At 42.1% G+C, this 23,538-nt stretch overlaps 1 protein-coding gene across 5 annotated transcripts in view; it reads right to left on the reverse strand.

Annotated features, from left to right (window-relative positions):
• Positions 1–23,538, reverse strand: part of NEK11 (NIMA related kinase 11) — a 272,469-nt gene that overhangs the window by 141,715 nt on the left and 107,216 nt on the right. For all 5 annotated transcript variants that reach the window (XM_065942797.1, XM_065942795.1, XM_065942796.1 and 2 more), the window contains 4 exons: positions 20,615–20,700; positions 10,132–10,251; positions 6,993–7,086; positions 2,666–2,780 (listed from right to left, as the gene is read on the reverse strand). In XM_065942797.1, the coding sequence (XP_065798869.1) occupies positions 2,666–2,780; positions 6,993–7,086; positions 10,132–10,251; positions 20,615–20,700 (415 nt within the window). The remainder of the gene's footprint in view (positions 1–2,665; positions 2,781–6,992; positions 7,087–10,131; positions 10,252–20,614; positions 20,701–23,538) is intronic.

Genomic DNA, 23,538 nt, shown 5'->3' on the forward strand with positions numbered 1-23,538 from the left:
TTCATTTGATTATAATGGTTACTCATGACTTCAGCTAGATTAAATCCACCATAGTCAACTAAACACATATCAGAGGTAAATAATGCATCACCCTGTCCTGTTTCTCTGCAACAAACTCCTCAATTCCAGAAGGAATTTCCTAATTCAACATCAAAGACTGATTAAACATTTGGTAAAGGAGCTTAAAAAAATGATTGTGTGATTTTATTTTACATATACAAACCAGATAAAAAATAAATAAAAACTTCCTCTGGGTGCTTAAAATTTGTAGTCAAATCTTCTAAAAGGTAGAGAATAGGAGAAATAATGAACCACTTCAGAGTTCATGAAAAAATTAAAATCTCCTGTCTCAAAATTTCACAATTAAGCTATGAAGTCACTAATCATCCTGCAGTTACTAACCAATCATCGAGCCAAGGGCTACATGTTCATAGTCCTTCACAGTATCCCTTTTTAATTTAATATTTAAGGAAGAACAGAAATTAGAAAATACAAATTTACAGAGAAGAAAAAATAAGGGAAATATTATAAGTATTTTCCAAGGCATTTGGCCAAACTAAAACTACTATGTGTTTTTGGCTCTCACAGCTTATAATGGGGATTTAAATAGTGTTTCCTTACGGCATGGACAAGTTGGGCAAAGGAGTGAATTGGCCTATCTTCAGTTTGGTTGGTAACTCAACACATGGTCTGCCATCGCAGAACCCCCCGACAGAGGACAAAGCATGAGGTACGGAGGCTGCCAGCCCAGAGAGTCCTGGCAGCTCTGTGGTCTGAGCTAGCTTAGAAGTAATGTGCACTAGAAGCAGGAACTCTGGATCCCCAATTTGCCCTGGACAGCAAATTAATTACTGTCTTTGGTTTCTCATTTGTGAAATGAATAGGTACCTTTCCTATCTGAAATCCGGAGGCTGGACCCAGGCCTCTCACTCCTAGACCACCTGCTTAACACCCCGTCCTGGGGCTTCCTCTTTCTAGATGGTGATGGCTCTTCAGCAACACAAAGGCTGTCAGAACTGGTGCTACTTGGTGGCTGTCTGGTCCTTAGTTTTATAGTCTTGGAAAGAAAGGCCCAGGGGATAGATCTATGCTTCCAAATTTTACCTTTGGAAAATAACAAGTAATGTACTAAAGAAACACCTGCAAAGAACCTAGATGCAAATCCATCTGATACACATACCTGTCTGCCAACAACTCCCATTACCAGGCGACTTCCAAAACATCCTTTTGAAAGTTGGCAGATGGTACCTGAAGACTTTCAGGTCCTGGTCTCCTCACAGCTGAAGGAGGCAGTACCAGCTCTCACAGCTCCAACAGGAAGACATCAGATGCATGCTTGGGCTGAAATGACCAGCCAATCCAAGTGCCACTACCTCCATTTTTTTTTTTTTTTTTTTGAAAAGAGAATTCAGCTCCTGCCAAAGACAGTTTCAGCCACAAGGATGCACCTGGAGACCTCTGACCACAAGACGCGAGGCTTCCAGGCCCCCACCCCCATCCCAGGACCTCCGCAGCAGAGACACTAAGGCCTATGACAGGAGTCTCCGGAAGCACCTCCTGATGTCCCGGCTGCCTCTGCCTGCCTTACAGACCGTTGCTCACCCAGGAACCTCCCTGGACTTGGACTGAAACTTGAGTTAGGATTCATTCTCTCAACCTTTCCGGGATCCTTCCCCAACTCTCCTGACAACATTTTGTACTTTTAGCCCCATCTTGGCACCTGCCTCTCAGAGGTCCAAACAACGTATCATTCATTCACTTGAGGAATGTTGACTGAGTGCCTACAACGGTCCTGGGCCTCCCAGGTGGGACTAGTGGTGAAACTCGCCTGCCAATGCAGGACACATAAGAGACGTGGGCTCAATCCCTGGGTCAGGAAGATCCCCTGGAGGAGAGCAAGGCGACCCACTCCAGTATTCTCTCCTGGAGAATTCCATGGACAGAGGAGCCTGGTGGGCTACACAGTCCACGGGGTTGCCAAGAGTTGGACATGACTGAAGTGACTATGCACGCACACACAATGTTTCTGGCACTTGTCCATAGCCCTGGGGAGAAGGGTACAGGACTGCAAGGCCACACATTCCCAGCCCTCCCTCTCGGGGTCATGAACTGCTTCCTCTCTTTGGCTTTCACCATGTGCTGAGAGCACATAACAGCCTCAGCTCATTCACTTTACTGATGGATTGCTTCATGGTTGAGGAAACTGTTGCCAGGGGCTTCCCCCACTGGGCCAGTCTTTTTACTCTAAAACTCATGTGTTTTTTTACCATTAGGCTATGATAACCCAGGTTGGCTGACAGCTCTGAGCACTTTCTTTTCTGGCTCATGAGGGCCAGGGAAACAAGTTACAGAGGGAGACTGTATTTCAGAGCATTCACAGTCCTACACAGGTTAGGGGTGATGCTGTTTAACTCATACAGAAGGGGAGGTCCCTTGTTCAGTGTGCATGTCTAGCTCATCTTCACCATGTCAAGAAGACAGAGAGGATAGACAAAGCCTCAGCTTCCTGATCTGTATCACCTCAGCTTGGCTCTGGCAAATGACAGAAGGTGGCTGCATACACCCGAAGCTTTCCCCAGAGGCCGCCAGGCCCACTGGACGGTCAGCCACACCAGCCCACCTGTCATCCAAGAGCAGCCTTCTGAACACTGATGCAAATTCATACCATGATCTCCAAGGTCAGCTATGGTGTCCTCCACATTTGACCCAAGTGTGCGGAGATCCAGGGAAGGAATGGGCTGAGACTCAGGCAGGTTGTCTGAAGCTGGGTCATCAAATTCCTGGCAAAAAGTAATGAACAATTCATGAAAAGCTGATCAGAGGAAACAGCATTATCACAAGTGAAACAATATTCTTGTTTAGAAAATGATTTGGAAACAAAAGCCTAGTTAATCCTCTCCCTTAAACATGATAACATTTTCAAATCTTAGGAAGGCAGCTTGGGATGAGAGAAACAACTTTGAATTAACTTGGCAGGTGACCTTGGGCAAAGCGCGCAACCTCCCTTGGCCTGAGTGTCAGGGTCATGGTGAGGGTGAGGCAGGTGGGACTCCCAGGGCGCACACGGAAGGAAGTACTGACTTGCAGCATTGGCTGCTGAGAATAAGGATCTCCTTCCATTGTGCACCCAGGCCTCACGCTCCCCGCAGCCTAGTCCAGCCCTGCTCAGCTTCCTCATCTCAAGACTACAGGTGCTGGCTTTAATAATGTTCAAGCACTCTTCCAGCTTTTACAGCTCCGTGATTTTATGAATTTCAATTCCCTAAAAGAAAGAGATCTAAGAGGCGACATAAGAGTTTATACTTCAAAAAAAAAAATGTTAAGTTAAACTTCTCAAATATATCAACAGGCATTTCAGCTAATCACTGTGTCTATATATGTGTGTGTGTGTTTGCCACCCAGACCTAATGCTGAATTGACCTGTTTTCCAGGATAAATGGTTTTCATGGAGAACTAGTCCAAGAGCACCTTCTCATCAAAAGGAGAAAATTCAAATTAATCCTAAATAAATAAGTAAAACACAGCTATGCGACACTCTGATGTGGCATCTGTGAAAATATAGTCATAAATATTTTTAATAAAAATAGTCCATTTTTTATACTGTATAATAATTATTGCAGGAGGTGAAACGGGCTCCAAATTTCAAAGGATCACCAATAATGCAAAAAAAAAACAGAGACTGTGTGAAATGTGCCTTTGCGTCTATTTCAGAAATTTTTTGAAAACAAGTCTTTGAATTCTCAATTGACTTCGATTTTCTGAGGTTCTCTTTGAAGAGAACTGTTATAATTGTCTTAGAAGGAGCAGGACATGACCTGCTCTTTGATCCCCAAGACTATTTCACATTTGCAGGCCTGACCTGCCACACTCTTCACAAAAACCTTCACACCTGCATATGTCCCAGGGTAAAAGCAAGACTGGGCTTAGTGTGTGCATCATGGCATCTAGCTGCTTTAAGCTACAATCCTTTAAGAAATGGTGCCAACATGATTCCACAGACAACTACACTTCAAGATTTCAAAGCCCAAATCCAGCAGAGCAGAAAATGCCTGCCAGAGAAAAAGGCCCCGTCAGTCAGGATCTGAAAAACAAAGCAAGCCACTCTCCTAAACGCCTCAAAGAATTTTTATAATGTTTAAGGGGTGACACAACCAGCCTGTGTCTCTCTGAACTCTGGTTCTATCTCCAGCTACTGCTTTTGAAATATAATGAGGTTTGCTTCAGCTCGCCAGACAGAAGCAAGAGGACTAGAGGACTCCTCTCCCAGTGAGAGGAGGAAGAAATTCAACCACAAATGCGCATTTGGGGAAAGACGGGAGTGTGTGCCTCTTCATTCCTTCTTCTTTTTTAATTATGTTTTTCTTTAGCTTCTTGCACCTGAATGATCCAACTTATTTCTCACACTATACTTCATCCTTTTCAGCTCACTGATGCCTCTCCACAAGATGACTAGACCCTTTAGCCCATCTGCAAAGTGTTCATCAGCTCTCTGTCCTTGGTTCTCTGAATATGTTACACCTGCCTCACTCCTAGGCTTCCCTACTGATTCAGTCAGTAAAGAATCTGCCTGAAATGCTGGAGACTATGAATGTGATCAGAACGGTCTCCACTCTGCCTGGTCTTCTCTCTCCATCCTCCCCCAGGGCGAACAAGAACCTTCGCTCAGGCTGCCTCTCCTTTTCTTCCATTCCCATTAAATGTTCTATTATTCCTAGAGAGATAAGAAGAAGATCTGCTCATCATGGCCTTCCCAGATCCTCCTCCATCTGAAGCTGCTTTCAAGAACCCAATTTCTGTTCATTACTAATCAGTGTGATCCTGGCCCAGCAGCATCCGGATCACCAGAGAGTTTGTTAGAAATGCAGTATCTCAGGCCCCACTCCAGACAAGGCAAGTCAGAATCTGCATTTCAAAAAGACCAACAGGTAATTCAGGTGCATTTTGAAGTTTGAGAAGTGCTGCTAGAAGCCATAAGAATTTGGAGAAGGGCCAACTGACTGTGGAGCTGAGCGGTCAAAGATGGTTCTCCTGAAGCGGACATGACATTTGAAAGAGGGAGAGTGGGATGGTACCAACAGGCCAGAGGGAAGCAGCTGATTGGCACAAAGGAAGAGAGACCTGGGGTGCTGAGCGACACCATGTGCTGGGCGCAATCAGCCCTGGGCGCAATCAGCGCTTCCTGTCCTCATCAGTATGCAGCTCAGGAAAGCTGCTTCTGAAAAGCTCAGGACCAAAGACACTGTTGAACTGAATCCTACCAACCAAAGAATGAACCACCACTGTCTCTGACCAAGACAGCCGCAGGCACCTCCCTCCTGCCTCTGCTCCTTGCTGATGGATGGGGAGGGAATTGGGAGAAACTCGGCAGACACTGTGGAGGTTATGAGTTGGGACTCCATAAAATCTGTGAAATCCTCACATTCCTCATCTGAACTGAGCCAAGATCTGGAATCCCATGTAGGGTAATACAGAGTTAATAAAATCTTAAGTGACTTTAGGATCCCCCAAGGGCCCTGATTTTTGTAGGATGAATAGGACCTCATATAGTACAGTTGCTTTGCACTGGTAATAATCATATCAGAAATTAAAAACAACACAAAAATGATGATTTTGAAGGCCCATGAAGAAAAGTAAAGAAGAAGTTATCAAACACTAAAATGTAAGATTATACTTGAAACTATGTTTTTATTTACCATATGCTAACTTCAATATGGTTAGAATAAAGTTATTCAGGCTTTATAATACAAAATATTACCACATCTGTACTTCTCAATTTCCAGTCTCTGGGGGTAAAATCCCTTAGAAGCAGGGGACTCTGAGCATTCCAGGAAAAAAAAAACCCTCCCAACCCCCACATCTCTGAGGCCAGCTTCCCTGAGAACCGGGGTTGGGATAGAGCAGCACCAGCACCCCCACATTGTCTGCTGAGGGTTCAATTGATAGAGACTCCTAAGGTGAGAGAAGGCTGGGCCCCCATCTGCTCTAGCTTTGGGTCTTCAGAACTCGAGAGTACTCACAACCACTAAGTCGGCGAGAAAGGTGACTCCTCAGTCAGAGAACAGCAGGAAACAATGTTCCCAGGCTCCGCTTTGCCTACAAGTAAGCTCCAGTCGGGGCTCCTGTACACCCCAGATTCAGAGCCCTCTGCTGACTGAGCTACAGTAGTAGAAAGAGTGTCTGCAAGCCTAGGGATCACCCCCACAACTTCAGGGGGCCTGGCCCTTCCTGCTAAAGGAAAGACTCTCCCTCAGATGCAGGAGTCACCAACGAACAAATAACCAGAATTTGAAACAGTGAACTTCTCCCAAAAAAATGACTCCTTCTCAAGTTGCTTTTACCAAAAGAGCTGCAAGGCTGGTGTTGATGTCCATTATCCAAATACAACCCTGAAGAAAAACAACGTTAAGTATCAAAGCCCACATCAAGGTCAATGAAGGTATGTTTAACCATTAGGAAATGGTATTTGCTATTCAGGTCCTTGGGATGCAGAGGACATGAATCTGGGGTGCATTTCATGTGAGTCTGCAACTTTATTTATTATTGGATATCTAGGGTAATTCGCCAAAGGAGTTATTAACACAATGTATGATGAAATGGATGGGAGACAGAAAATAAAGAGGGAAAGAATGAAAAATAAGACAAAAAGAACAATGGACTAGAGAAGTAAAGCATGGCTGAAATTCAAAATTAGATAGACACATATCTGTTCTACAGTCATACCTTTAACTCAGCTGTTCATTCCAACCTGATGAAGTCACCCTGAAACAGCAGGCACTTAGGACAGCTGCTCTGAAATAGTGTTGTCTCTAGCTTTTGGCCTACAGTTACCACTCTAAACAAATCTCAGTCCATCCTGGAATTGGGCAAAGTTGGTCTGGATGTTTTTTTTTTTCCCTACCTTGTCCCTTTTCCTACCCAATTGGCCCTATGAATCTGAAGAACCCGAGGCAAGAAAAGGTCTTTTGTAAAATTTAAAACAGAAGCGCACTCACGTGGAGCACATCCACAGTCTGCCGCTGGAAGTTCCGAGATCTCAGTTCCTGCATCCGTTTGTTGTTTTCTTCATATTTTTCTTCTACAAGCTTTCTGCATAAAGTGAACATAGGCAAAGACCTGCAATTTGCTAAGACGACGTCTATGTTTCATAAGTAAATGTGACCCCTGTTTCAACAGGCAGACTAGGGTGTCGGGCAGCCAGCCTGCGGTCTCTCTCTCACGGATGAGCGTGGCGCAGCCTCGTGGTTCTCCTTTGAAGCATGCAGGAGGCCAGCTCCTCGTTCCCCCAGGACTCAGTGCATCAGGGAGTGCCAGCCCTGTCGGCTCTGACCTGTGCTGACAGGGGTGTGTCTCAGATGCCCGACTGAGAGCACAACACATATCAATAACTAGGTAACAAAGCCATAGACATGGAAAATAGATCCACATTTCAAAGAATTTATGGAAAGGAATATGAGAGCCACTGTGAAGAGAAATTTTTCTTGGACATTTCCAGTTTCCTCTACAACAGGAATTGAATTTACTAGACCTGTTGTTAAACTGGAGGAAAGATTTGAGTTCTTGTGATTACTTGTGCCCTAATTTATACTTAGATTTCTTGAAAAATCACTGAACATTTCTGTCGTCAAATTTTCTTATCTTTAAAGTGGGTGAGTATATTATAACCCTCATGACAATGAAGTCATTTTCTAGCTAACACCATCCTTTCTTGAATCCTAGAAACAATAATCAAAACAACGCTGATGTAATTCATTCATAAAATCAAGAACAAAGTTTATTTAACAAACTATTGCCTTTAATAACAAAAATATAAAATGTCATATTAAATGTCTTTAATAAAATATTAAAGAAGTTTTAACCTGAGAAATAATTTGTAATGTGCAAGTTATTAATTTGCTTTTTTAATCTTTTACTGTCAGAGATTTAATTTTCCTTTCACCCTCAACCAATGACACAAACCATGGTACCCTGGAAATATCCGCATTTCTGATCTGGGGCTATGAGTTGATGTAACTGTTCAAATAATATTCATGAATACATTTTCTCAACCAAATCCACACTTAGTGATATACTGGACTGTTCATATCTTCCAGCTGAACACTGAATAATATCACATTGGTACCTTGAAAGGGCATTGTTGGAACATTTACACCATAGAGTCAGCAAACAAATTATTAATAGTAGCTACTCCTCTGGCCCCCACAGGCCCAGAGGCTTCATTAGCACACTACTGCCCATCAAGCACTGTGACAGAAATCTTTTCCCATATTTATTAAAGAAAACATTTGATAAGAGGAAGTGTTCTCTCAGGTTCTTACATGGTTCATCATGATAGACACTTTAAGTACAAGGACATCTTGAATCATTTTTCAGATACAATGCTGTTGTTGTTCTGTTAGTAAGTCATGTCTGACTCCTTCCAGACTGAAGTATGCCAGGCTCCCTTGTCCTCACTGTCTCCCAGAGTTTGCTCAAATTCACGTCTGCTGAGTCAGTGATGTGATCTAACCATCTCATCCTCTGCTGCCGTCTTCTCTTTCTGCCTTCAATCTTTCCCAACATCAGAGTCAGCTCTTTGCTTCAGGTGGCCAAAGTACTGGAGCTTCAGCTTCAGCATAAGTCTTTCCAATGAATATTCAGGATTGATTTCCTTTAGGATTGACTAGTTTGGTCTCCTTGCTGTCAAAGGGACTCTGAAGAGTCTTCTCCAGCACCACAATGCAAAAGCCTCAGTTCTTCAGTGTTCAGCCTTCGTTATGGTCCAAGTCTCACACCCCTACATGATTACTAGAAAAGCCATTGCTTGGACTATATGGACCTTTGGCAACAAACTGATGTCTCTGCTTTTTAATATTCTAAGTTTGTTATAGCTTTCCTTCCAAGGAACAAACTTCTTTGAATTTCATGGCTGCAATCACCATCTGTAGTGATTTTGAAACCCAAGAAAATAAAATCTGTCACTGCTTCCACTTTTTCCCATCTATTTGCCATGAGTTGATTGGAACAGATGCCATGACATTGTTACTTTAATGTTGAGTTTTAAGTCAGCTTTTTCACTTTCCTCTTTTCCCCTCATTAAGAGGTCAGATACATTAACAAAGTCATAAAATGGGCAGATTTTATTTTCAGGCCTTTTTGTCTCTCTAGTTCTTGGTTGGGGCTTCTAAGCTACCAAAAAAAAAAAAAAAAAAAAAATGGCAGAGGAAGAAAGAACAAAAATCTGTCAATTGGGTCACTTACCAAGTGAAAAATCAGTCTTTGAGAAATTGGGAGTTTGGGGTTCTTTGGAAGCACCCTTTCATGTGTAAACTCTGAACACTAGTGATCTCATACAAGCAGCACTGCCCCCAGACTGTGAAGGGCTTCACTTCACAGAACAGAGCTGCTTCCAGTCTTCTCTCTCAGTTCAGTTTCAGTTTCTCAGTCATGTCTGACGTTTTGTGACCCCATGGACTGCAGCACGCCAGGCCTCCCTGTCCATCACCAACTCCTGGAGCCTCCTCAAACTCATGTCCATTGAGTCAGTGATACCATCCAACCATCTCATCCTCTGTCATCCCCTTCTCCTCCTGCCTTCAATCTTTTCCAGCATCAGGGTCTTTTCCAATGAGTAAGTTCTTCGCATCAGGTGGCCATCAGGGTCTTTTCCAATGAGTCAGTTCTTCGCATCAGGTGGCCAAAGTATTGGAGCTTCAGCATCAATCTTCAGTCTTATCTCTGCAGACAACAGTTCCCTGCAGGCACATTCTTCTCCCTACAGAGCAGCCAAGACTCCAGGCAGAGGGGGTTTAGCAAACACCTGTTGAGTACGGACAGAATGGTGAGGCCACCTCACAGGGCTATGTAAAGAAGGTATCAGCAAAAAAGAGGCTTTGTCTAGAGGTTGTTGTTGTATTTTCATTCCTAATAACCTCCCTGATAGTCAATCCTTCTTTTCACATAAGACTGAAAGCCTGATATTAATAGTGTCTGACATCTAATCACCATATTTTGAGCGAAAGAGTGAAAGAAAAAATTAATAAATATATAATAATAAGAATGTACATTTTAATTTTCTTTTGTGGTTTCTGCTTTTCTTTAGCACATTCTTTTAGAGCCCTGAGAGGCAGCCTTCACTAAGGAAAGGTCACTTACTTCAGCTTCCTGGCCTCCTCATCAGCTGCCTGGACCTTCCTCACCCGCATCCTCTCTCTTGGTGTCATCTTCTGCACCTCAGACAGTGCCCGTAGGGTCTGCAGGTGAATCTTTTTTTGCCTATAAGAATAAAGATTCCCACATGCAACCCATCCCAAACATGCTCAGAAAAATTAAACAAGTATTTTACAGAAGTATCATTACACTACTGAGAAGGGAAAAAGAGCTCAAGACTTGGCAAGCAAAAACTAATAAACTCCGGGTAGGTAATTAGCCAAGCAGGACTGTGGTTAATTGGCAATAGTTTTCAAATTAGATTTCTGTTTAAAAGCAAATTATGTACTTTGCAAATTTCTGTTCATTTCACTGCCTATGACTGATTTTCATAGTGTAAGATAAATTAGGATCTTGACTATTAAGGAGTAAATAACGATGTGGATAGGACGCAAATTTAGAATTAGACAGGGTTGGAATCCCATCTCTCCCATTCATTAGTTCTGCATCCTTGAGCAAGTTACTGAACCTCTGTGAACCTCAGTTTTCTCATCTATAAAGGACGGGCTATCATGAGTATTATATGAGATAATGTATATATAGTGCCTGACACATAAAAATATCCCAAAATGCTATTATAATGTGCATGCTCAGTTGCATTCAACTCTTTGCAACCCCATGGACTGTAGCCTGCCAGGCTCCTCTGTCCATGGGATTTTCCAGGCAAAAATACTAGTGTGGGTTACCATTTCCTCCTCCAGGAGAACTTCCCAATCCAGGGATCATACCTGTGTCTCCTGCAGCTTCTGCACTGGCAGGCAAATTCTTTACCATTGAGCCACCTGTGAAGCCCCAGTACTATAATAGCTAAATGTTATTGAATATGCTCTGTCTTCTAGGCTTCACACAGTAGATATTTTTTAATATTTTATTATTTTTTAATTGGAAGAAAACTGCTTTACAATGCTGTGTTGGTTTCTGTCATACAGCAATGCAACTCAGTCATAATTATATATATATATATATATATATATATATGTATATATGTATATATGTATATATGTATATAGCTCCTCCCTCATAAGCCTCCCTTCCCTCCCCCTATCCCACCCCTCTAGGTAATCACAGAGTGATAGACTGGGCATCTTATGTTATATAGTGGCAGCTTCCCACTAGCTATTTATTTTACACAATAGAGTTGTATATATGTCATTGTGACCTTCTTAATTCATTCCACCCTCTCTTTCCCTTGCTGTAATTTGGAAATTAATTGTCAGCTGTTTCATTTGCAATTACTTTCTCCCCTTTTGAGGGTTGTCTTTTCATCTTATTTATTGTTTCCTTTGCCATGCAAAAGCTTTTAAGTTTAATTAGGTTCCACTTGCTTATTTTTGTTTTTATTTTCAATACTCAAGGAGGTGAGTGAGAGATCTTGCTGCAATTTATGTCAAAGAGTGTTTCGACACTATGGTTTCTTCTAAGAGCCTATGTCTTCTTCTAAGAGCTTTATAGTTTCTGGGCTTACATTTAAGTCTTTCATCCATTTTGAGTTTATTTGTGTGTATGGTGTTAGGAAGTGTTCTAATTTATGTGTAGCTATCCAGTTTTCCCAGCACCATTTTTTGAAGAGGCTGTCTTTTCTCCATTGCATATTCTTGCCTTCTTTGTCAAGGATAATGTGTCCTTATGTGTGAGGGTTTTTCTCTGCGATTTCTATCTTGTTCCATTGTTTTTTAGTTCTGGTTTTGTGCCAGTACCATACTGTACTGATGATTGTGGCTTTGCAGTACAGTCTGAAGTCAGGAAGGTTGATTCCTCCAACTCCATTTTTCTTTCTCAAGAATTTCTTTGATATTTGGAGTCTTTTCTGTTACCATACAAACTATAACATTTTTTCTTCTAGATGTGTGGACAATGCCCTTGGTAATTTGATAGAAATTGCATTGAATCTGTAGATTGTTTTGGGAAAAGTATAGTTATTTTCACAATATTGATTCTTCCAATCCAAGAACATAGTATACCTCTCCATTATGTCATCATTGATTTTGTTCATCTGTGTCTTGTAGTTTTCTGCAAACAGGTCTTTTGTCTCTATAGGTAGGCTTATTCCTAGGTATTTTATTTGAATGCAAGGGATTTCTTTGTATTAATTTTGTACCCTGAAACTTTACTAAATTCACTGACTAGCGCTAGTAATTTTCTGGTGGCATCTTTAGGATTTTCTTTGTATAGCATCATGTCATCTGCAAACAGTGAGAGTTTTATTTCTTCTTTTCCAATCTAGATTCCTTTTATTTTCTTTTCTTCTCTGATTGCTGTGGCTAGGACTTCCAAAACTATATTGAATAACAGTGATGAGCATGGGCATTCATGTCTTTTTCCTGATCTAGAGGAAAGGCTTTCAATTTTTCACCATTGAGAATAATGTTTGCTGTGGGTTTGATGTATATGGCCCTTATTATGCTGAGGTAAGTTCTTTCTATGCCAATTTTCTGGAGAGTTTTTTTTTTTTTTTTATCATTAAGGTGCGTTGAATTTTGTCCAAAGCTTTCTCTGCATCTATTGAGATGATCATATGGTTTTTATCTTTCAATTTGTTAATATGGTGAATCACATTGATTCATTTTTATATATTGAAGAATCCTTGTATCTCTGAGATAAACCCCACTTGATCATGATGTATGAATACTTTTAAAGTGTTATTGGATTCTGTTTGCTAGAACTTGGCTGTTCTAGATAGAACTTGCATCTATGTTCATCAAAGATTTTGGCCTGTGATTTCCTTTTCCTGTGACGTCTATGTCTGATTTTGGTATCAGGGTGATGGTGGCCTTGGAGAATGAGTTTCAGAGTTTTCCTCCCTCTACAGGTTTTTTGAAAGAGTTTGAGCAGGATATGTGTTAGCTCTTCTCTAGACATTTGATAAAATTTGCCTTCAAGCCATCTGGCCCAGGAAATTTGCTTGTCAGAAGATTTTTTTTTTTTTTTTTAATCAGAGTTTCAATTTCAGTGCTTATGATTGGTCTGTGCATATTTTCTATTTCTTCCTGGTTCAGTCTTGGAAGGCTATACTTCTCTCAGAATTTGTCCATTTCTTCCAGGTTGTCCATTTTATTGACATATAGTTGCTCATAGTAGGCTCTTACGATCCTTTGTGTTTCTGTGTTTTCCATTGTAAACTCTTTTTCACTTCGCATTTTATTGATTTGAGTCTTCTCCCTTTTTTACTGGTGAGTCTGGCTAATGGTTTGTCAATTTTGTTTATCTTTGGAATGAAACAGCTTTTAGTTTTTATTGATCTTTGCTATTATTTTCTTCATTTCTTCTTCATTTATTTCTGCTCTTGTTGTTGTTGTTCAGTCAGCCGTGTCTGACTCTGTGACCCCATGGACTGCAGCATGCCAGGATTCCCCGTCCTTCACTGTCTCCCAGAGTTTGCTCAAACTCATGTCCATTGAGTCCAAGATGCCCCCTTCTCCTCCTGCCCTCTATCTTTCCCTGCCCTTAGTATGTCTGCTCTGATCTTTATGATTTCCTTCCTCTACTAAATTTGGGGTTTTTTTGTTCTTCTTTTTCTTGTTGCTTTAGGTTAAGGCTGGGTTGTTTATTTGATGTTTTTCTTGTTTCCCGATGTAGGCTTGTATTGCTACAGACCACCCTCTTAGCACTGCTTTTACTGTGTCCCATAGGTTTTCAGTTGTTCTGTTCTCATTGTCAGTTGTTTCTAGGTATTTTCAAAATTTCCTCTTTGATTTCTTCAGTAACCTATTGGTTATTTAGAAGTGTACTGTTTAGCCTCCATGTGCTTGTGTTTTTTACATTTCCCACCCCCCTGTAATTGATATGTAATCTTACAGCATTGTGGTTAGAAAGAATGCCTGATATAGGATTAGTTTTCTTAAATTTACCAAGGCTCGATTTGTGACCCAAGAAATAATTTACCCCAGAGAATGTTCCAGATAACAAATCGCATTTTACTGCTTTTGGATGGAATGTCCTATAAGATATCACTTAGGTCTACCGGTCCAATGTGTCATTTAAAGGCTTGTGTTTACTTATTGTCTGTTTTGATAATCTGTCCATTGGTGTCAGTGGAGTGTTAAAGTCCCCCACTATTATTGTTATACTGATTATTTCCTCTTTTATAACTGCTACAATACATACTGCCTTATGTATTGATGTGCTCCTAACAGGGTGCATATATATTTATAATTGTTATAGTTTCTTTTTGGATTGATCTCTTGATCCCTTTATTATTATGTAGTGTCCTTCTTTATCTCTTTCTTTTGATTTCCATTTGCGTGGAATATCTTTTTCCAGCCCCTCACTTTCAGTATGTATGTGTCCCTAGGTTTGAAATTGGTCTCTTGTAGATGGCAACCCACCCCAGTGCTCTTGCCTGGAAAATCCCCTGGATGGAGGAGCCTGGTGGGCTGCAGTCCATGGGGTCGCTAAGAGTCAGGCATGACTGAGCGACTTCACTTTCACTTTTCACTTTCAAGCATTGGTGAAGGAAATGGCAACCCGCTCCAGTACTCTTGCCTGGAGAATCCCAGGGATGGAGGAGCCTAGTGGCTGCCATTTATGGGGTCATATAGAGTTGGACATGACTGAAGCTACTTAGCAGAAGTAGCAGTAGACAGCATATATAGGGGTCTTATTTTTGTATCCATTCAGCCAGTCTGTGTCGTTTGGTTGGAGCATTTAATCCATTTACAATGTAAATGGATTAATTATTGATATATATGATCCTATTACCATTTACTTTATTGTTTCAATTTTTTTTTTCCCTTGGTAGGTCTTTTCTTTCTCTTGTGTTTCCCGTCAAGAGAATTTCCTTTAGCATTTGTTGTAAAGCTGCTTTGGTGGTGCTGAATTCTCTTAACTTTTGCTTATCTGTAAAGTTTTCGATTTCTCCATCAAATCTGAATGTGACTCTTGCTATGTAGAGAAATATTGGTTGCAGGTTTTTTTCCTTTCATCACTTTAAGTATATTCTGCCATTCTTAAGTTTCTGCTTAAAGATCAGCTCTTACCCTTAAGGGGATTCCCTTGTATGTCACTTGTTGCTTTTCCCTTGCTGTTTTTAATATTTCTTTGTGTTTAATTTTTATTAGTTTGATTAAAAGGTGTCTTGGCATGTTTCTCTTTGGGCTTATCCTATATGGGGCTCTCTGAGCTTCTTGTACTTGGGTGGCTATTTCCTTTCCCATGTTAGGGAAATTTTCAACTATGATCTCAAATATTTTCTCATACCTTTTCACATAATCTTCCTCTTCTGGGACCCCTTAATCCGAATGTTGGTACACTTAATGTTTTCCCAGAGGTCTCTGAGACTGTCCTCATTTCTTTTCATTCTTTTTTCTTTATTCTACTCTGCTTCAGTTATTTCCACCATTCTTTCAGTTCACTTACCCATTATTCTGCCTCAGTTATTCTGCTATTGGTTCCCTCTAGCATAATTTTTATTTCAGTCATTATGGTGTCCATCATTGACTGTCAGGTCACTGCCCACACTTTCCTGGGAGCCTGTGCGATCTGGCATTGCCAAGGAACCCACGAACTGGGGCCAGTTCCCCTGGAAGAGCACATGACCTGCCTCAGGCTATAGCAAATCCCTGCAGGCCTCTGCCACTACAGGTACTCCCCACACATCCCAGTTGTGTCTGCTGTACCTCTCCTACTCCCCAGCCTGACTGAGCAAGTGAGCCCTAAGCTTTCTTTCTCCTTTGTAAGGAAATGGCAACCTACTCCAGTATTCTTGCCTGGAAAATTCCATGGACTGAGGAGTCTGGTAGGCTACAGTCCATGGGGTCGCAAAGAGTCGGACACGACTGAGCAACTCTACTTATTTCTTATAGGTCCTTGTTAAACATTTCCTGTGTCTTCTCAATCTGGGTCTCTATTCTATTTATCTGTGCCTCCATTTTAGTTCTGAGGTTTTGGATCATCTTTACTATCATTACTCTGAATTCTTTTTCAGGTCTTTTTCATTTTTAGCATCCTCCCTCATCTGCTGCATATTTTTCTATCTTTTGTTTAATTTACTGTGTTTGGAGTCTTCTTCTCACAGGCTGCAAGGCTTTCGTTCCTCTTACTTCTGCCACCATTGGGTGGGGTCAGACCAGTGCTTTGTGAAGGCTTCCTGTTGGCAGGGGACTGGTGCCTGTGTTCTGGTAGGTGGAGCTGGATCTTGTCTCTCTGAAGGGTAATGCCATGTCCAGAGGTATGTTTTGGGGAGTCTGTGAGCTCAGCATGCCTTTGGGCAGCCTGTCTGCTAAGAGTAGTGTTGTACTCTTGTTTGGCTAGTTGTTTGGTGTGATTGTCTGGCACTGGAGCTTGCTGGTCTTCATGTGAGGTCAGGTCTTAGCATTGAGATGGACACCTTTGGGAGAGCTCTTGCTGATTAATATTCCATGGGGTCGGGAGTTTGCTGTTGTCCAATGTTCTGGACTCCGTCTTCCACCTTGGAAATTCAGGCTCAAACCCTGGCTGGAGCACAAAGACTCCACAAGCCACACAGCACAGAAGAGAAAGACAGAGAGAGAAATAGAATAAATATCAAGCAAACATACAAACAAACAAAAAGAATGGACAGACAAAACCCCACGACAAATGGTAAAAGCAACACTAAACATACAGGAACACACAATGAAACTCACACACACAAAAAAGAAGAAAGAATAAAAAGAGGAACCAACAAAGAAGAGGCAATCAAACCAATAAACAAACATACAAATGAAAACAAACACTAAAAACTAGAGTAGCAAAAATAAGAAACCAAAAACACAGGGGAAAATACAATAAAATGAAAAACTACTATAGAAATAAGGGAAAATACAATAATTTTTTAAAGCATTAAAAAAGCAAAAAGTAAGTAAAAACAAAAAATTAAAGAACTAATAAAAAAAGAACAATGGAATGAAATGAAAAAGAAAAAAGAGAGAGTGGTAGTAAGAAGAATATTTTCCTGTGGCCTCAGTTGTCCTTGCCACATAGTGAGCTCCAGCCAATCTGTCTACTCAGAAAGTTCTCTAATATTTCTAGGAAGGTCTCTGGACCTGCTGGCACTGTGGAGTCAGCTCAGACTCGGATCTGGTCTTACTCTAGCTTGTACTTGCTTCCAAAGGTGACAGTTGCCCCCAAAGTCCACAGTTGCCACCAAAATCCACAGCCTCAAGCTAATTGCGGGGATTTAACCTGCTGCAACTGAAGCTACAAAAGTGAATTCTCTTCCTCTTCTTTGGTCACACAGCTCCTCGTGTTCAGCATTGGTTTTGGCCCCACCTGTTTGCAGGCCACATTCCATTGTCTGTTCCCAGCCCAGACAGTGAAAGTTGCTCAGTCATGTCTGACTCTTTGTGACCCCATAGACTGCACAGTCCATGGAATTCTCAAGGCCAGAATACTGGAGTGGGTAGCCTGTTCCCTTCTCCAGAGGATTTTCCCAAAGCAGGGGTCAAATCCAGGTCTCTTGCATTGCAGGCAGATTCTTTACCAGCTGAGCCACCGGGGAAGCAAATGCAGCAGCTGCACAGTGCTCACTTGCTCAGTCGGACTGGGGTGCAGGGGAGGCACAGCAGACACAACTGGGATGGGTGAGGAGTATCTGTGGTAGCAGAGGCCTGCAGGGATTTGCTACAGCCTGAGGCAAGCAATGTGCTCTCCAAGGGGAACTGGCCCCAGCTTGTGGGTCCCTCGGCAGTGCCAGGCTGCACAGGCTCCCAGTAAGCTATGTGCAGTAACCTGCCTGCTCACAGCGTGGTGGCAGCTGCAGCAGCCTTCATACCCACTCGGGGTCACGAACTGCAGCAGTGGCCCATCTTGCCTCTGGTACTTGTAAAGGTGGTGTCCTGCCATCTGCAAGCGTTCAGAGTTAGAAAGTCCCTTGTCTCTCTGGCTGGCCCAGGCTTTCCCCTGGACTCCCTCAACTGTGTTGTAGTAGCCCCCTCAGTCTGTCTTCATGGCAGTTAAACCTGTCCTCTTCCTGGGGCCTGACTCCAAAGACTGAGCCTCAGCACCCAGCCCCGACTCACCATGGCAGGCACGCAAACAAGCATCTCAGGCTGGGAAGTGCTGGTCGGCACTGATCTCTGTTGAATTCTCTCTGCTTTGCCTTCTGCTCACCTGTTGCTGTGCTCCCCTCTGAGGTTCTGTCTGCCCCCATTTCCCTCTGTGAGGGGGTTTCCAAGTGTGTGAAAACTTTTCCTCCTTTATAGGTCCCTCCCTGAAGCACAGGTTCTGTCCTGATCCCTCTGGCTTTTTTTTTTTTTTTCCCTGATTTCCTTTGCCTTACCCTGTTACACAGAGATTAGCTTAGAGGTCTTCTGCCAGTGCTCAGTAGATGTTCTGTAGGAGTTGTTCCACATACAGACATATTTTTTATGTACATGTAAGACGATCTCCATGTCTCACTCCTCTGCCATCTTGAAAGTTCCTCCTCCCCAGTAGGTATTTTCACAGCATAGTGATTAATTGAGTGGTTAAGAACATTCACTGGGTTCAAATTCTAGCTCTTAAAGTGAAAGTGAAAGTCACTCAGTCATGTCTGATTCTTTGCAACCCCATGGAATATACAGTCCATGGAATTCTCCAGGCTAGAATACTGGAGTGGGGAGACTTTCCCTTCTCCAGAGGATCTTCCCAACTGGGAATAGAACCCAGGTCTCCTGCATTGCAGGCGGATTCTTTACCATCTGAGCCACCAGGTAAGCCCAAGAATACTGGAGTGGGTAGCCTATCCCTTCTCCAAAAGATCTTCCCAACCCAGGAACTGAACCAGGGTCTCCTGAATTAGGCTACATGCTATATGCCTTTAGACAAGGTACTTAACCTCTTTATGATCATTTAAATAATAATAATAATAATAGTACCTATTTTATGGGGTCACTTTGAGGTTAAATGAGCCAATTCAGGCAAAGAGCTTATAACAGAGCAAAGCATATGAGCTTATAACAGAGCAAAGCATATGGTCATTACCTCTGGAAATGTTAGCCAATATTATTCAAGAGCCTCTTTCTTCAGTTAAAGTAATGTGCATATGTTAAATGTACTGAAAGGTCTGCAGCCACATTCTTAATGGCATTTGGCTTGATTATGGCCCAATAGTGGAATGCCTTTTGCACTGAACTCCCTCCTGAAGAAACGTTATGAGGAAATTTTAATGATTGCTAGGCAGTTCTCATTCTTCTGGAATATAGTTCAGACCAGAACCTCTAGGGGCCATGCAGTTTTCAGGAATACATATGCCCTTAGTCTTTGTAAGACCAAAAAGAACCCTCAAAACAGAGTCATATATCTTGAAAATAACAGTTACAATTTGAAATCAATATCTCATAATGTGAAAGACCACCCAAAGAATTGGATTCGAGCACAATAAAATTGTAAGCACAGTCAGGCAAACTGTTTCTCAATTACAGTGCAAATTGATAGCTAAAGTAAGTCCATTATTTTAAAAATAAGGTATCTATTATTCTCACGTATCCTGTTAATAAACTAAAATGAGAAGTTCCAAGCATTCTTGAAAAAATAGGTAATAACCCAAGAAAACTAGGTTATAGGAGCATGCCTAAAGATATATCTCTTAAGGTACAGGGTATATTAACTGGAAACCATGCGTTAAAAAATGACTGAATACCTTGGATGGACCAGTTCCCTCAGTTTGAATGTGGATATGGAAGACAAACATAGCACAGTTGAGAAACCACTGAACTGGGAGATAGAGAAGCTTATTTGTGTAATTTGACCTTGAAGATCAAGCTGCTAATGGCTTACGTTCTTACTTCACAGCCTTGCACAGCTCTGGGAGGGACTGTCACTCTCACTGGGTCCTCACAAAATTAAATACAGTTCTGTTAGCAAAATTATAGATTTGGTCTTCTCAGTGGTGCCCCCTGGAGTTGTGCAGTAACTGCCTGCACAGCGGCACATGGCTATTCTGACATAAGCTAGTATTCTGGGCTCTTGTAAGTTATGGTACAGGAACTCTGAATCAGGCAGGAGAGAGAAATACGAAACACACATTCTCTCGTTCTTATGTACATCTTAAGAAAGTAAATTTTGGCTTATTTTCAGTTATCCCAAGACTCCACAATGTCGACTTTTCAATAGATACTCTGCCAGTTCCTGCTAAACAAACAATATGTGATAGCTATTTATGCTTAATCTGAATGTTCATTAGCATAAACATCACTAAATGCTTGAAAGATAAATTTCTTTATATACTTACAGTGCAACTGCAGAGCTACCCTGCAGATCTGTAAAGCTTTGTAGCTTTGTAGAGGTTTAAAGTTTTATGGTTTCAATTTGCTACCACCTGGGGCAAAGGGATTTGAAACATCAAGTTACTGAAGCTCCTTAATTTCTTGGCAAGACTTAAGTGAATTCTAGGATACTACATGCAGTCAGCTTACCACTAATAGACTTTTTAAGATAAATGCATTTAACATTTATACTCAGTGGGCCTTTTTTAAATAAAGCAATTACTCACACAGCATTAATTATATAAGCTGCTTCCTCCTGACTATTCAAATTCTTGTCTTCCAGGGCCATTTCCGAATATCGACACATCAGGTCCTGAAAAAAGAACAGCCATAAAACGCCTTAAAATCCTCTTCAGGGATGAAGAGGCATAAAATGACCAGGGGCCTTTTCTGATGTGTAATACTATTGACCGTGTCTGAGGCTTAAAATCAAACCGACCAGTAACATTTTTCCTTCTGTAGTGGGTTTAAAACATTACCCAGCAACTCCTGTGGGGTCAGGCCCCTGCCTACCTCTCTCACCTCATATTGCTCTCTCACTTCCAGTCACACAGATACAGATAGGCCTTTTCTCAGCTCCAAGAATACACAGCTTTCTCCCACCTCAGACTGTTAGTGGACAATGTCTTCACTCCCAGTGAAACCAAGCAGAAACCTGCAGGGCTCCTGGGCAAGAAAGTCTTTCTGTGTCACCTGTTTCTCGTTGATAGGGAATAGACTCAGCCTCCATGACCTTCCCTGATTCCAAAGGGCAGGTTCAAATAGTTGTTGATCAGGGAAGGGAGGGGATGCAGAGACAAGGGAGGAGTAGGCAAAAAACAACAGTGCAGAGTCCTGGTCCCCCTCGAGGGGTGTGTATAACTGTATCTCTGAGCTCTTCTGCAGAACTAAAACCCTGAATAAATGGAAGATGTTAACTACTTGAGGAAGCATGCCTCATTCCACAGAGAAGGCCACAGATTGATAATCTCAGGGACCACAGAAGCTCATCAGGAGATCACTTGAGACCAGACTAAAGGAGTGAAGGCCCTGCACACACCCTGACCTTATCGGTAACCCCACCCTTGAACCATTGCTATAAAGGGAAAAGTGAAGTCGCTCAGTGTCTGACTCTTTGCGACCCAGTGGGCTATGGCCTACCAGGCTCCTCTAACCATGGGATTTTCCAGGCAGGAATACTGGAGTGGGTTGCTATTTCCTTCTCCAGGAGATCTTCCCTACCCAGGAATTGAACCCGGGTCTTCCACATTGTAGGCAGATGCTTTAGTGTTTGAGCCACCAGGACCCCTGAGTTGGAACACACAGTTTTGAGGGCATGAGCCCACTGTGTCCCCCTTTGTCTGACAAAGCAATAAAACTATTCTTCTCTACCTCACCCAAAACTCTTGTCTCTAACATTTGGTTTAGCAGTGGTCCACACAGGCCAAGTTTCAGCATCACCAGGGCCAGGACTAGGGTGAGGGGGCACTCACCTCTCAGGTGCAAATTTAGGGGGCACAAGAAACTCAGTAACTAAGATAAATAATATTTTAATACAATAATATTTTAAAAATTAATGACAAAAAGCCTTGGAGAATACAATATCAAACCCAGTCCTGAACTTACAGCATTCCATCTCACTTTCTTTTCAAGCTGACGTTAGGTCTACTTGCCAGCAAAACCAATTTACTGACACCAGATTGGGGTGCAGGAAAGTACAGTGTTTATGGCAGGGTGCCAAGAAAGGAGAACGGGCACCTAATATTCAAAAGACCCAAACTCCCTGATAGCTTTCAGGGAAGGGTTTGTTTTTTTTTTTTTCCAAACTTTAAACCTTTTATTTGTGTACTGGCCTATAACTGATTAACAATGTGGTGGGAGCTTCAGGTGAACAGGGGAGGGACTCAGCCACACACATACATGCATCCATTCTCCCTCAGACCCCACCCCCATCCACTCTGGCACAGCACTTTGAATAGAGTTCCATGCGCTAAACAATAGGTCCTTGTTGGTTATCCCTTTTGAATATAGCAGTGTGAATATGACTTTAGGGAAAGTTTTTTAAAGGCAACATTTAGGGTGAGGGTTGCAGCTCACAGACTTTCTTAGGACTGGTAGGTGGTGAGGTGACAGGTAGGGTGGTGTTTTGGAAATCTTAATCATCAACCAGTCTGAGGTCTACGTACTAGTGGGCATCATATAGTCACCACCTGGGTAGGGGGTCTTAATTTCTGCAGAACAACTCAAAGGTATGCAACAGGTCATTATATATATATCCCTTGGGGGAAGACCTAGGATTCATGGAACTATTGTTTAGACTATCTTACTTGTCTTGCTTGACTGCTTTTCTTTTGTTTCTGCATTGCCTCATTTCTCTAATTAGTAACAGTTTAAGTCTGCATTTTGGAACTCAGGGAAGAGCTAGTGAGACTAGAAAAGCCTTTTCCTACAGTAACAGTGGACATGGAGGGACTTTCATCCCTGGGAAAGCTCTGCAGTTTCATCCCTGCTTCATTTTAGCTTCACCTTAATCCTAGCCTTGTTGGATCCTGTCCTTGAACTTTTGGTACTTTGTTACTATGGATTTTTTATTAGCATCACTTTGGATTTTTTAAACATTGCATCACAACCCAGTTTATCTTGATTACTGAGTTCTTGGCATCCTCTTTAGTTTTGCACCAGGACAAATGCCTCACTTGTCTCACCCTATTCCCAGGGAATCTATTGGATACCTTGTGAATTGTTTGTTTGTCGGCTCACATACCCTTCATCGTGGTTTTGATCACAATAGCCAGCCTCTTCTCAGAAGTCTGCCCTCAGACAAGAGAACAGCTATGTTCGGGGAGAGCTACAAGCAGCAGGGAGCTCCTACCACATCCCCGTCCTGTCATGCTCATCCCACATCTTTAGGGGTTCCTCCTCCAGGGAATATCACCTAAGTCAGAGCTTTGTAGCACCCACTCCATGTGATCCCAACATCTCAGGCTTTCTGTAGGGCTGGCTGCTTCTCACTATCTCACCGATGTTGCAATGTCAACCTGCTCCTTCTCTGACCAATAAAGCCCTCCCTTTACTGTATTTCACAGCATCCTGTTTTCTTTCTTCCTAGTGCTTCTGATAGTTTACAATTATTTTTTTTACTTGCTTACTTTTTCTTGGTTATTGGATCCTC

Source organism: Muntiacus reevesi, chromosome 8, assembly GCF_963930625.1.
Source record: "Muntiacus reevesi chromosome 8, mMunRee1.1, whole genome shotgun sequence".
NCBI lineage: Eukaryota > Metazoa > Chordata > Mammalia > Artiodactyla > Cervidae > Muntiacus > Muntiacus reevesi.